This window comes from Chinchilla lanigera, unplaced genomic scaffold, assembly GCF_000276665.1.
Source record: "Chinchilla lanigera isolate Chin_1 unplaced genomic scaffold, ChiLan1.0 scaffold00117, whole genome shotgun sequence".
NCBI classification, from domain to species: domain Eukaryota; kingdom Metazoa; phylum Chordata; class Mammalia; order Rodentia; family Chinchillidae; genus Chinchilla; species Chinchilla lanigera.
Genome location: NW_004955518.1, coordinates 4,788,612 through 4,803,917, shown reverse-complemented (window position 1 = coordinate 4,803,917; position 15,306 = coordinate 4,788,612). Strand labels below are relative to the sequence as shown.

The window sequence follows — 15,306 nt, the reverse complement described above, 5'->3', positions numbered from 1 at the left end:
AACGTATTTCACTAGTATGATCATTGGGCTTCTATTTTTTCTATCTTCCCTAAGATTAGAGGACGTCATGCAACATATCAAAGCTTTGACTAACTGTACTCAACAGACCTTAAATGACCCTGTGGCAGAACTCTCTCTCCTAAATGAAGAAGCAAAATTAATGAGGCAAGCTGTCCTCCAAAACTGGATGGCATTAGACATTCTAACAGCAGTACAAGGGGGTACTTGTGGAATTGTAAAAGGGGAACATTGTATGTACGTTTCTGATCCTTCTGCTAACATCTTGATGGTTGTTCAAGATATTGAACAACAGATTAATGTCATGTCAGATTCTAAAATTTCCTGGACCTTCTCCTTTCCCTCTTTGTGGGAGGGTATTACTGGTTATTCCTGGTGGAAACATTTGTTGGCTGTATTTTTAATAGTTTTGTTAATCTTATTATCTGGCCCATGCATACTTAATGTGGTCTTGTCTCCTCCAGACTTAAAGCTATAAGCTTACCCAGGCCAAGAACCCCTGGCACCTATCAAGGGCCTTTAGATAGACCCTCCATGGAGTATCTCTGACTGCCGATCACAACTACATCCCCCTTCAGCCAGAAGTATCTCGAAAGGTCACTGCCCCTTGCCCCCGTCAGGCAAGTTAGGGGTACCTTTTCAGAAGAGGGAATATTATAGATGGTTAAGCTAGGTAGAAATATTATGTACGTTTCTGATCCTTCTGCTAATATCTTGATGGTTATCAGATATTATTATCAGGCAGTCAGAAAAGGATAGGCCCTCCAAGGTGTCAGTACAGAAGACCAGGACCTCCTGATGAATCTTTTCCAAAAAAGGTCCTTGTTCTTTCCATGTATACTTGCTACATGACCTGCTTCCCCATCAGATCAACATTACCTAAGCAGGTATACTTGTAATCTTATTGGTTGATCATAGTTTTTTTGGTGGATTTTTTTTTTTTTTTTTGAGACAGGGTCTCATTATGCATCTCACGTTGGCCTTGAACTCACTACATAGTCCAGGCTGGCCTTGAACTTGTGGCAATCCTCCTGCCTCAGCCTCCAGTGCTGGGATTACAAGTGTGCCCCACCACACCCGGCAGTTGATCATAGTTTTGCCCCATGTTGTACCTACCTTGTGCTTGTTTTCCCACCTTGTGATTTTGCTCTACAAAACTGCCTTCCTTGGGTCGCTGGCAACCCACTTTCCAGGTCCCCTCCTGTCTCTCTCAGGAACTGTTTCTCCCTCGATAAAATTTCCTACTTTTAACCTCTGTTGTTCCTGAGAACTCATTCTTCAATTTTGGGGAACACCACCTTGGGATATCCGGCATCTAACAAGTTGGGAGTTATACCATTTCCCCTGTATCACTTGGAGGTGCTTATCACAGGGATCAAGGTGAGACCTGCAGGGAACAGGGTTTAGTGATGATGAAGAAGACTCAGTTGAGACCAAAGAAGGACTAGGTGGTTGGATGGAGGCTCAGGACATGTTTCCAGAAGCAGATGGTCAACAGTGCATAGGGACAGAGATGCTGCTACGGTCTTAATGTGTCAGGCTAAATGTCAAAACAGAATCGCACCTGTGACAGTGTTAAGAGGCACAGTATCAGCAGGTGATTCAGTCAGGAGGGCAGGGCCCTCTAGGAAGGGGTAGGGGATTTATCAAAGGCTTGTGGGAGTTTTTTTTCCTTTCCTTGTGACACAACAAGAAGTTCTCATCAGATACTGAGCACAGATGTCCTGACCTTGTGCTTCCCAGCCTCCAGAACTGTGAGAAATAAACTTCTGCTGCTGACATATTATGCAGCCTGGTATTTTATCACAGCAGCACAAATATCCTGACAAATCAAGTAAGATAAAGAACTGGTCTTTAAAAACAGAAAAAGTTGTGCTTGTCCTGTTTCAAGTCAAAGGCGACCTATAGTCTTTTTCTGGAAGCAGTTCTGTCTGTGTGACCAAATGACCTTCTGAAACTTGGAATTGTTATGGTTAATTGAAGCTGAGGTCTGGTGAAAGATACAGCTCCCTACCCTTCCTCCGTGAATGACAACCTCGCACTGGAGCCCAGAAGTTATGCATCCTCTCTGTCACTGTAGTCAGGTGACCGGGCCTTCCAAGGACAAGAAGCCCAGCCAGAGGGCTCAAAACATTAAGGGTTTAACTTCTGCCTTTTACCTGATTCTAGGGAAGGAATCAAGATAAACATAGAAGCGGCTTTTGCGGCACAAGCCGGCGGAAGAAGGGAAGCATCCTAGTCAGATTCAGACTGACTGGGCCTGGTTATCTGCTTTCCTGGTTGGACCCTCTCCAGCTGCGCAGTTTGCAAGCTCATACACCCTGGGCGCTCCCGCGGCTTGAGGTGTGGTGAAACCAGCAGTGGCTCTGAAACCACAGGTCCTGCCTTCGTCTAGCCGCTTAGCCAGAGAGTCGTCTGCTTGCCCGTGAGACAGTTTTCTCCCCCTTCCGGGATGCTGTGGGGACTTGAGTGGGTACAGGCCAGATCCCGACGCGAGGAGGTCCTGCATCGCCCAGGCTGGATGCGCCTCTTCTCCCTGAGGCCAGTCTATGAGGCAGAGACCCGGTGGAGCTGTCTTGCAGAACTTCCGGCCATAATGGCTTTGAGCACGTTAGCTGTGTCTAGTGCAACTGAAGGACTGACAGATCTCACCTTACTTTTTTCTTTTTCTTTGTGCTGGGCATGGTACCCACAGGGCCCCAAACTAGGAAAGAGCAGGCAGAGCTCTGCCGGTACCACTGCGCACTCGGCCGTCGCTTTCCGTTAGGTAGGTCCCTGGGGCAAGCGGCTCTCCTGCTGACTGGCACAGCCTCTCTCCCCAGCTGCTCTCCGCCGCGACGGGTCCCCGGCCGGCCAGGTCCTGTGAGGCTGGCTCCTTAGTGTGGACCCTGCAGGGCGTGTCTACGCTGTATCTCCTTTTTTTTTTTTTTTTTTTTTTTTTGGTTTTTCTCCTGTACCGGGAACTGAACTCACGACCTTGCGCTTGCCAGGCAGGCGCTTTTGCCGCTGAGCTAAATCCCCAGCCCCTACGCTGTATCTCCTCCTCCGACGGGCTCCTGAGTGAGGTGGGAACTGGCGGGGAAGCCCGGGTTCCGGACCTCGCAGTACAAGAGGGCAGCAACCAAGGACTCCACCCACTTCTTCCCCGGGGCCCCCACTCGGCCCGCTGTGTCCCTGCAGTCTTGAGCCTGGGGGAAAAGGGTGGGGACCCACCCGACTAGCCTCCCAAGGCCACAGGTTCCTTTATGTTTTGCAGTAAGCCGGCGAGGCTCCGCATTTTCACGTCCACTTCACAGACGAGCAAACTGAGGCTCCCGGAGCTCGGGGAACGCCGGCGCCAACAGAGCGAACTTTGGGGCTCCGATGGTGACGCCGGGCGCTTCCGTGGCCCGGGCTGTCCGGGTGCGAGGGGAAAGTGGTGGGTAAATATTTGGGGCTGTCACCCGGGCTCCGGCGACGATGACTCGTCGCTGCGGTTGCCAGGAGGGCGCGTGGCGAGGGCGGGGCGTCTGGCCAGGGGCGTCCCCGAGCTGGGCGGGGTTGCAGCGCCCGCCCGGCTCGGGGGCTCTCGGACGCCGCGGCCCCGCCCCGCCTGGCCCGGCCCCGCCCCCGGCCCGGGCGTCTATAAGAGCGCGGCCTGCGGGGCTCCAGGCATCCGAGAGCTTGCGGATCTGCAGAGTGATCGCTGCGGGTGCGTGCGGAGGACGAGCCCCACTGCCCGGCCTCAGCGCCAGCGTCCCCTCCAGTCTCGTCAGCGCCTCTCGGGGCCCGAGCCCAGCCGCCCCATGAAGCCCCCAACGGCGCAGGGCAGCCCCGCGGCCGCAGCGGCTGCAGGTGAGTGCCCGGGTTCGGGGTCTGCAAAGCCCGCGCCTGCAGGCGGGGGACCGGGAAGCGAGGCCCTGTGGTCCCTTTACCCTCGCGCCCTGTGCCCTGGCCGGCGGGACCCTGACCCCAGGCCGCCCCAGCCCGACACGTAAGGCTCGTCCTGCCTCAGCCTCCCTGCCAGCGCCGGGTTCGCCTCCCCCGCACCCGGATGCGCGAGCGCGGGAGGGCGCGGGCGGCGTCGCCGAGCCCCAGCTCAGCCTGGGCTGCCGGGAGGGCGGCTGGGAGGACGGAGCGGAGCGGGGCTCGGCCTCGGCCCATCCACTGAGCGCGCCGCCCGCCGCAGCCCCGGCCCTGGACTCCGCGGCCGCCGCCGACCTGACGGACGCGCTGTGCGAGTTCGACGCGGTGCTGGCCGACTTCGAGTCGCCCTTCCAGCGGCGCCACTTCCACTACGAGGAGCACCTGCGGCGCATGAAGCGGCGGAGCAGCGCCAGCGTCAGCGACAGCAGCGGCTTCAGCGACTCGGAGAGTAAGTGGCCCCCCGCTCGGCTCGGCTCGGCTCGCGGGCCGGTCCCGGGCGCCTCGCCTGCCGAGAGGGGACCCGGGACCCGCTGCCCTACCTGGCTGCCTGGTGTGTCGCCAGGCTGGAGCGCTCCAGCCGCTTTTTCTGAAACAGCCAGATGGGACTGGGGCTGGAGGACCGAGCCTGGCCCTGCCACGCCTCCCCTCCTCCCGCCTCCGCTTTTCTCTGCTCTACGCCGTCACTTTTGGGGTGTGTGGAACAAGTGCCCCTGGAATGGGAGGGGCAGGTGGGGACGTGCGAGAGCACAGCGCCGAAACACTGGTGAAACCGGGAAAGGGTTCATAAACTGCTATTCTTGGAATCTTTTGGAAATAAATAACTTCTTGCATTTTCTTCTGGCCGTGAGCTCCCAGACATGTTCCTTCATGGCATGCAATTTTGAAAGACTCCCTGGCACTGCGAAATTCAAAAACTGTTTGGAGTGTCTGTCTTCCTTCAGACAGGCCACCAGCCGGACGGGAGCCGAGACAGAGCAGAGGGCTCGAAGAGGCTTCCTGGAGACCTTTCTGCCAGTGGGGGGTCACCCCAGGGTCTCTGTCTTAAACAACCTTGTAAAGGAGACAGCTCTTTTTTTTTTTTTTTTTTCAGGAGCTTGAATGTCCTAGTAGATTATGGATACCTGTTAAGGTGCTAAACACCAAATTTAGTGACTTTAAAATTATGGTTTCCAAAGTCATTTTTAAAGTGAGTTTTAGGCTGAACATGGTGGCGCATGCCTGTAATCCCAGCACTCAGGAGGTTGAAGCAGGAGGATCGCTGCAAGTTTGAGGCCGGCTTGGACTACAAAGTGAGTTCAAGGCCAGCCTAAACTACATAGTGAAACCCTGTTTCAGAAAGACCAGAAAAAAAAAAAATTGTTTTGTTTATTCTTGAGCCTTTAATCCCTAGATGGGTTATATGCAGGAACCGTCTCAGCCTTTACTGCCCTTGGAAAAAGGTGTGAAAATGGCCTTTCCTTGTGATTCTCTGGTTCTGACGTCTGGAGCTCCTCCTTGTTACTGTCTTTTCTGATGAGGGATGGTGGCCCTCACCATCCGGGTCAGAGTTTGGGTCAGAAACCAGGGTTCCGGTGGAGTTTTCCTAGCATCCCCGCCGGAAGGTTACACCAGGCTGTAACTTTGGAGGTGAGAGGAGGGAGGCTATGCTGTTAATTTTCCACTTAGAATTTTTGGATTTTTTTCAAAGATCCTGGCTGCTCATTTTCAGTGTCCAAGGAAAGTGTTAAAATTTTTGAAATTTGTTTCAATGCCTGTGGCCAAACTTAAATGGGGCATGGAGCAAGTTATTCCTCAAATACAAATCCTCTCCTCCATGGGAAAGAAAGCTAGTCATTGCTGCTCTGTAGTAAAGAACAGCTTCTTTCTAAGCCACAGGGCTGTTCTGCTAGGATTTGGCCAGAGCTCTCTCACTCATGGCTGATTGCGAGTTCTGCCATAAGTGTAGTTTGTTCTCCACGAGACTAGTTAGAAATACTCTTGGTAGGAGTTGTGTGTGTCTAAATAGTCATTTCTTAAGGAAGCGTAGAACGTGTATCTTAATTGCTGCCAAGAATGGAGCTCAGACGTTTGTTATACTCATATGGCCCTTTGATGTTTTCCTGTGGGAGAAAATGCTGGAGAGAGCAGCCTACTGAAATGTAGCTCTCTGAAAGGGGGGCAGCCAGGATAACGAAAATAACAGCAATTCACGTTTACCAGGCCCTTACTGCGATAATTTATTAGCTCTTGCTATTAGAGATCTCCGTGCTGTTCTTTGTGATCTTTACCAGTTCATTAAGTTAGGTAGCATTATCTGATAACATTTTTTCTGATAAAAGGGAAGAATCACTAGGGCTGATTCTTGCCTTGGTCTATCACTGTAGGTGGTTGACTAGCATGGGAACTAGCTCCTCAGGAAGAAGGAAGTCTTGTTAAACCCAAAGCATGTGTTGGTTATCGCTGGTGGTTGTGTTTAAAGATATCTCTTTCTTTGAGCTAGCAGATATCTCAGTAGAGCCTAGAACTCAGATTATTCACTTCACATGAAGGGTGGGATTTAAATGGCCATTGGTTAAAGTAGGGTTGGTTGTTCCTTTCTGATGGATTTGCTTTCCAATAAGTAATATCAGGCACTTTAGTGGAGAAATTTTCAAGTAAAGGGGGAATATAATTAGGAGCAAGGGAAGCTTTCTTCAAACCTGGTCCTCAGGATGCTTTAGAAATTGTGGGTACCTTTGGTTTGAATTACTGTTTAAGAATATATATATTTTTTAAACTAGGGAAGTATAGCTTGATCTTTCAAATATATTTTAATGAAATTTTTCCTCACCATATTCCAAATTTTAACTGATGTGTTATTTTATGCTTTACTGGTTGGTTTTAGGTAGGATGAATGAATATCTCTGATGTTCTGTAGTTTCACATACATTTTTCTTTATAGGAGGTGGTGTTTTGCTATTTAACAGGGAAGGTCTGAGATCTACTCTGTATGCTAAGGCTATGATATAATAGGTACTTTAGGGAATGAGGAACTGGCTTTAGCATTTGTAAGTGTTAGAACATCTGCAAATCTTTATGCCTAGAGTGTTCTGGTCTAGTCTCAGGAGAGGGTACCTTATGGACCTTGGGAGACCAGAATGACAGACAGACAGTGTGTAGGAGCTGATCTTCCTAGGACCCACTGACACCAGAACTTGAACTCTTTCAAGCCATGAGAGGATGAGTCCACTTAGGCCATCAGGATGGCCTCCTGGTACTGTTAAGAATTCCTGTGTGTGACAGGTCTTATTCTGATGTTTGGTAAGTTGTCCAGAGGGATACAGTAGTGTTAGAAGAGAACCTGGGACCACAGTAGTAAAAATGAGAATCAGGTTGTATTATTGTATCCTACTTTAGTGAGGCTGTCAGAATTTAGATTTGGGGGAGAACCACTGCCCCCATCCCTGCCATCCCCTGTGGAAAAAGGGAAAGAGATCCAAGGCTTTCTTTGTCTCAGTAAATTACTATAGTTTGTTTGTTGTAAATTTGTGGAATTGTTCTATATTTACCGGAGCTCTGGGTAAGGTTTATTCTCAGTGGTTTACTCCCTTCTGGAGTAGCAGATGTTGGTGCTAACCCTACATTACCTTTCTCCCACCCGACCCCTCAAACCCAAAATCCATACCTGCCTTTAAACAATTCTATTTCTGAGTTTCTCAGCTTTTTGGTGCCCTTAAAGTTAACAGTTGTGCATTGAATACACTTTCATTTCTTTGGTAGTGCCTTAGAAACCTCAGTCCCAGAATTTGAGGTTTTTGGTTTCAGTGCCTTAAGTGGACCTGCCATGGATGTTTCAATGGCTTTTGAGATGCCTGTGAGGCAGGGCTTCAGAGCTCATTGAAGTAGACTTCATAAGGCCCTGAAGTACCCAGCCTTACCACCTGTTGAAGTCCTCCAAATCATTACTGTTGAGTCCCTTGAGCCCTTATTAATAGCAACACCTGGCATGGGATTGGATCCATAATACATGAATATACTATCAGCCAGTGACACATTGCTGTCATTTTATCAGACCAACTGGCTTGTCATCTTGAAAGGAGTGGCTCTAGTTCCAAGGGAGTGAAAGGAAGTCAGGTCTTGCTTGCCTTTAAATCTACCCACAGCACCTCACATGAGATGCTCCTCGTTGTGGATGCTTAACGGAGGTCCATGGGAGGAAATTTCACTGGGGAAGGGTAAAGAGAGGTCTAGAGTTTGGGGTTCTTCGATGCTAAAAATTTGTTCTTGGGAATCTCTGAAGACAAACTTTAAGAATTGCACTGCTGTGTAAATAGAGCAGAAAACCAGGACCTACAATCGTATTCCTTTCACTATTCTCTATGATGACCTTTTCTATTCTGACCTACCATTCTTTTGCTAAGAAATTTAGAAAAAAAAATCATTAAAACCACACACAGAGTGCCTGGTGGTTACTGCCCTTTCACACGGCCTCTGCTGTGCACACTCTGGGGTTGTTCTTTTCATTCTTCATGCGAATGGCATCCGTGGACTTGTACCCGAGTGCAAGGAAATGGGGCAGATTTGGCTCTAGGCTGCTGAGCGTTCATTTCCTCTTGGTGGCTGATGAAAGTGGAACATTACAGAATCTGGAGCTGGGTTACCCAGACAGTGTACCTCATGGAAAGAGATGACAGTTACTGTGTGGCAATGAGCTGGCAGGGTGTGAGCTAACTGTGTGTGTCGTGGGGGGGGAGCAGGAGTGAGGAGAGGGGAAGTGAGCATATGCTATGCTGATACGCCTGCATGCATGTTTACATATAAAAATACTGTCGCTTGGATTTTTTTTCCTCTTTGGCCCTCATTGTGTAAGTACCATGAGTTCAATAGTACAGTAATAAGAGGAACTGTTAAGCACTTTGATAGTTTAGCTTGCCACTGAATTTATCAGTCCAGTAAAAGTTGGTTGTCTTGTATTTGGAGAAAGTACTTAGATCATGGTTTTTAGCATGTGGACTGGACTCTGAAGAATTAGAGGCAAATTGGGGCCACACTCCCCGTCTCTGGCTTCTTTTCTTTCCACAGACCCACGCCCGCGCTGCCTTAAGCTTTGTCTGAATCCTCATCAGATGCCTTTTTCTCTACCATTGTCCTCTTTTCATAGTCTCCGTGGTGAAATAGTTCCTTCCCCAAATACTCAGTAATCTTTGCTCTACTTGCCTGGAAGGTGAGCTCGTGGTGGTGGTCCCCTCACCAAAGGACGATCATAAGTGGATGCAAAATGGCTGGCATCAGGGTGGAACAGAGTTGAAGTACAAAGTCAGGAGAGGTGCCAGTAGTGCGTGCAGGCTGGGGTGGAGTGAGGTGTGGTGTCCATAATGGCTCCCAAGTGCCGGCTGTTCTGGGAGATAAAGACCAGAGAGAGGAGTGGCCCCCAAGTTCTGGGCCAGTGAGTTTTGGAGCTGGAACTCTGGATCAGGAAAAGGGTGAAGTTCTTGAATTTTCTCAGCGCCAAGGATAATGTACCAAGGGCCTCATACGCCTTCTGGCCCACGGTCAACTCTCCTGGGATCCTCTGTAGTTTCCTTGCCCCTAAGTCTTACTTCTCCCCACAAGCTTCTCCTGCGTATTCATGGTGAGTCCCCTGGTGGTTGCAGTGACAAACACTAATGCTCCGCCATAGGTCTGCAGTGAGCATGGCCACGCCCTGTGTGTAGGGGACTGTCCTCTGGAGGTGAGCTGGCTGACAAACCAAGCAGGGCTTGGAGGGCTTTCCAGCTCAGGTTCGGGAGAGGAGCAGTGTCTTGAGAAGTATTAAATGCAAGGCCACAAAAAGTGTCCCATGGTCATGTAAAGTTGGGAAATAGGGCTAAACCGGTTTGTCACGAGACTTCTCAGGAATGCTAAAAATGGAACTGATCAAGGGTGCTCAATTTTTCTGCAACTTAAGTTGATCCTGCAGCTCTTCTTTTTAGAGGACCATCATTGTGAGGGTCTGTTTTGGGGCGATGTGAGTATAAGGCTCAGTGTTTGGGCTTTCAGTAGGTATCATCATTAAAGCCCTGGAAATGACCGTGGTCCTTTTAGATGACCTGAGCTGCACCTCTTCAAGGAAGAGTGACTATGAGCGTGAGTCACAAAGGTCTTCTGGGCATGTTTGGGAAAAAGGACTAGGCAGACAGGTGGAAAAAGAAAATAAGATGGTGGCCGGGACACCTGGTCAGAGTGGGGAGGAAAGAAAACCAGCCAAGGTGCCTGAGAAGATGCAATAGCCTTTTAGGGACGAAGCCAAATCCAGACCAGGAACCTCTTTCTGAAATGCTGCTTCTTTTTATACCTAACATGTCTTGTGTAACTTAGTCAAGTTCACTTTGGCTTATGAGAACCAAAGCAAGATGTTTCCGTCTGCCCTGAGCTGAAGAGAATCAGCCTAAAGTAAAGGAACCCTAAGGGAAATAGGTGGCCCGGCCAGGCTCTCCATGTTTAGCCACTGTCCTCACCTGGAGTCTGTCTGGAGCTTGTCTCTGCTGCAACCCGGGCTGATTTTGTGTTCTGCCTTAACCTGGAGGCTGTTCCACTGCGACCGCAGTGGCCACATCCTGCTTCCGCTGCCTGCTCTGCCCTTGGCCCTCCGACGCGGCGCTGCTGCCTCCATGGCGCCACCCCTCAGTAGGGCTGGCCGTGGGCTGACGGGGCTGGTTTCCTTCTGCTCAGCAGAACCTAGCGAGATAGAATCCGAGTGCACCAAGGCTGGAGGGATTTTAAGGATTGTTAAGTCCAACTTTCTATTTTTATTGAGGGATAAGCTGAGGCCCAGATATACTGTCTTGCTCAGGGCACTTGCTTCTGGGCCTCCTGTAGCCCTGCCCTGCTTCTGCAGGAACCCTGCCTTCCTGTCACTCTGGAGGGATGAGAATAGGAGCAGTGAAATCCCTTGCATGTCTGTTGGAGATGGACCACCAGAAATCTTCATTTTTTTACTCTTACTCATCCTCAGACTGTAAGATCTTGGGAGAAATCCATGATAAAGATTCTCTCGTGAGCAGGGAGTGATGATGATGATTTGTGTGTGTGTGTGTGTGTGTGTGTGTGTGTGTGTGTGTGTGTTTTATTAAACCCAGGACCTTCACTGAGCTACATCTCCAGCCCTTTTAAAATTTTTTTGAGACAGGGTCTCACTAAGTCACTAAGTTGCCCAAGCTGAGTTTGAACTTGCAGTCCTTTTTTTCTTTTGAGACAGGGCCTCACTATATAGTTCAGCCTGGCCTGGTCTCACTTTGTAGCCCAGGCTGGCCTCAAACTTGTGGCGAGCCTCCTGCCTCAGCCTCCTGAGTGCTGGGATTACAGGTGTGCATCACCACACTTGGCCTGAACTTAGAGTCCTGCCTCAGCCTCCCAGAATGCCACCATGCCCGAGAGGGAGAGATTATTAAGTCATGGAATCCAACTTTGTGCTTGTATTTTAGGGGATTCAGAGGGCAGAGGGACATTTTTTCATAGCTTGATCATTGGGTTTGACGTTTGATCAGTAGCTTCTGTGTGCCAGTAGAGGTCTGATCTTAATGATTCCATTGTAGTTTTTTAAGGAAGCAAGGCTTTTTGCTGTGCTTGACTGGAGACACATTCTCACGTGTACACATGCACTCTCCCCTTACTTGAATCATTTTGGGGCATAAATATAAATTCTGGAAACCCACCTGTTTACTCTAGACTTGCCACTTTCGTTCCTTTTGAAGATAAACTGCTTGTGAGTAGGTAGCAGACTGATTTGTCCACAGTTTAGTGGCTACCATTCTTAATGAGTATGATTTCTTTCCTGGAAGGTGCAGATTCACTTTACAGAAACAGCTTCAGCTTCAGTGATGAAAAACTGAATTCGCCTACAGACTCTGCCCCGGCCCTACTCTCTCCCTCCATCACCCCTCGAAAAGGTAAGCTCATCAGTTGGAGTGTGAGTTTTTCTGCTTCTATAGTTCCCTCTCCTTCTCACTCCTTCTCTCTTTCCTTTATCCCCAACCAGTCTTTCACAAATGTGCAAGCCGGCAGATAAGGCTAATTTCTTAGTAGAGGAGAATGTGAAGTGGAATTTGTTATTTCTCGGAGTTTTGATTGGTGTTACAACATGATCAGATGATTTGGGGCAGAACACCCAAATTCGCAGAGAGAAACACAACTTGTAAATTCTAGACTGTTCTGTCATGTGGTATAAATGAAGCTCTACCAAATGATAGCTTTTTACTAGGTTCCTCCCAGACTAGTTGGTTCTAGAATTTAAAACTCAGCAGTTTGGCTTTGTAAAAAGGAGGATTGTTTTTTATTGTATCAACTATTTAACCAATACTTTCAGATGACCTATTAGGAAACGAGCAGTGTTGTAACCCAATTCAAAATAGCAGCTCCAGCCTGGTGCTACTGTGATTATTAATAGAACTAAAAAGTTTTTAAGGATGTATGAGGCATTTCTTATTTTTTGGAACTGGCAAAGTGTCTCCAGCTAGAGAGCTCAATGTTCTCTTACATTGGACAAGTGCCCTTTTGAAAACAAAAGGAAGCTTTTCCCCCTAAGAAAAGTTACACTTGCTGAAAATAGTTGTAGAATGCCATAAAAATGGAACATACTTAAAAAAGAAATATGAAGATTCCATCACTTTTTTCAATCTGGCATTAAGACAGGACTTCTCTCCTTTTGAAAGGGGTATTTTAAAATGCTCTTCTTAACCCAGCAATGTTAGCCGACACTGGGGATTCTGCCATTGTCCAGCCTTCTCTCTGTAATGGATCTGTGGAATTCAGAGACAGAGCAGTCTAGGAGGTGGCTTAAGTTGTGCCCAGATTTGCTACCTGATCCTTTAGGAATTAAAGAGGGAAAAATAGCCCCCCAGTGGTAAATTGACTTGATAAACTAAGAACAATGAACTATTTGTAGCCAGCACAGGGTGCATAATAAAAATATCCAGCAGCGCACTTCAGGGAAGGCTCAAATGATAAACATTACAGAACCAAGTGGAATATAGGGATAAAGTCAGGCTACAGAGAGACAAATATCTAGATATGGACTCAGTACCCTGGGCCAGCATTCAGACAGGATGATGGAGTAAGGGGCAATAATAGTTCTTTGTCCATTTCATGCTGGAAGACTTCTGAGGGCTGCAGTGTTGCCTCAGGGCAGTGACACAAGCAAAACTGCATCAAAAGGCAAGGGCAGCAGCAATTATACTCAGGGCCGGTACAGGGCACACTTTAATAAGTTTTTGAAGATAGATTGATGTGAAATAAAAATAATCCATTCCATAATCCTGGAAATTCCATTACCCTTGAAAACTTGACATGGGCTCATCTTTAATATGGAAATCAAAAAGGAGGAGCAAGAAATATCATGTACAGGTAGAAATTGCCTCTGCGATCTTTATGTATATCTAAAATGTACTGATGAAGTATAAATTTAAGAAAATATGGAAACCAAGCTCTGTTTGCTTTACAGCCAAATTAGGAGACACAAAAGAGCTAGAAGACTTTATTGCTGATCTTGACAGAACATTAGCAAGTGAGTACATGCTTGGTATTATAAAAAATCGAAGAAGAAACCAACTTCTGATAAAGTGCTGTAATGTTTACCAGCTTGGCTAGGGGCAGGAAGTTACATCGTAAGACTTCTTTAGTGTTAGAAATAGGACCCTAGTGGCTCAGAAAGATTTTCTTAGGATAAGCTTGCGTTAAAGTAGCCTGTGTTCGGTGAGAACGGGTCACCAGAAAACAATGGTTTCTTGTTTGGGAAATGGAAAGTGAGCAAGACCGGAGCATTACCATCCCCACAACTTGCCAGCTTTCTCAGAAGAAATGATCTGATTGGTCACACAAGCATTACTCTGGCAAGCTGGAGGCTGCCATCCCAGGGCCTAGGGTAATTTGCCCATGTTTCCTGGGGTCTTGGTGAGGTCTGACTTCTAACAGTTGGGTGCCAAAGACAGAACTGGCTTGGGGAGACCAAGTCAACTGCCAGATGACCCGAATTAAGTATGCAACACTTGCTTCTCTCATTTAAGAGTTACACTAATGATAACTCATTTTTTTATGGCCAAAATATTGGATACTGAAGACATCAGCTCATAACTGCAACAGGGGGGTTTAGAGGGAGGGACTGTCACAATCTTTCTGCACACATGCATTAATCTGAAAGGACAAGGTTGCACGAGCCAGGAGGACCAATCAATATAAGCTTCCAGAAGGAGTTCCCACCAATGGCTTTATGCCAGCGGGGTCTTCTGCAGCCATACAGTGGGTCTCAAAGATCCTTGTCATAGTCTCTTAATTTTTTTAGTAAACGGGTTAATTTTCTTTAAGAAGCGTTCTATGCTGTGCTGTATGAAAATAGCCAGGTTGATTAGATCAGAAAGTGGGTACTTAAAAATAACTCTGTTCTTAATTTTCTTTCAGACAGAGCTAAGTACCAGGTAGAAAGTCTTTGCATCATCTCTGTTTACTTGAAGATTTTATGGCCCCTTCTATGCTGCACCATCTACATCAGAGAACCTAGGCCTGTTGTGACAGAGATTATTATAATGGCAGGACAATTTGTATCAGACCCGTGTAACAAGCCTGTCTTCATGGAAATCGCAGCTGGTTGCCCAGTCATTCCAGTTAGCCAGTTAGCCAGACACATTACATGGAAAGCCTGCCATTAAGTTTGGTGCTTTGATGCCAGTCTGAGACTCTAATGTGGTTGAGGCTAGGAATTGTGAACTTCTGTGAGTGACTAACCTTACGTGTCTCCTATTTACAGGTATGTGAAGTAAGGACTTCTGGGTCCTTTTATCATGTGAAAGAAGTTTCAGAGAGCTCTAAGGAACTGCAAAAATCAGCTACTAGAAAATCAGCTGCTGCCACAGGGGAGAGAGATGAACACTCACCACCAGGCTGTGCTTAGGCCCACCCTAAGAGTAGCTCCTGGGCCTGCCTCTGGGCAATGCAGACAGTGAAACTGACTTTGTTTACCTACCTGCAATGTATTAGAACAGATGATCTATGCTAATGTTGTATTTTTCTCTTAAAACATAGCTTTTCTGTAATTTAAAGTGCTTTTATGAAAATATTTGTAATTAATTATATATAGTTGGAAATAGTAATATGCTTTCCCCATTATAATATATTTTTGTATACAAATAAAAGTTGAACTGGAGCTGTATCTTGTAAGCTTCCTTTTTCTTCATTTCTCTCAATATAATTCTATTCGATAATGTCCTGGTGGGAACAAGCATCTGGCTCCTGACAAGGACCCTTGGGAGCCACTGGATGACATGGGGCAGGGAGGGGATGAACTTCACAGTGCTTTGCTTTGAGCTCCTTCAGTGCTGTAGAGGGCCATACGGACCAGGGCTGATGGGAAATTTTAATGTGAGGATTATGGTCTTGATGGATGTTAGTTTTTCT

The 15,306-nt window shown here is 47.6% G+C and overlaps 1 protein-coding gene across 1 annotated transcript; it reads left to right on the top strand.

The window, feature by feature from the left end:
• Positions 1–3,644: 3,644 nt before the first annotated feature.
• Rgcc (regulator of cell cycle) lies at positions 3,645–15,061 on the top strand. The gene is made up of 5 exons (XM_005409116.2): positions 3,645–3,852; positions 4,187–4,372; positions 11,703–11,810; positions 13,361–13,423; positions 14,660–15,061. The coding sequence occupies exons 1-5, from the start codon at positions 3,804–3,806 to the stop codon at positions 14,665–14,667; spliced, it is 414 nt and encodes a 137-aa protein (XP_005409173.2). The 5' UTR covers positions 3,645–3,803; the 3' UTR covers positions 14,668–15,061.
• Positions 15,062–15,306: the final 245 nt, after the last annotated feature.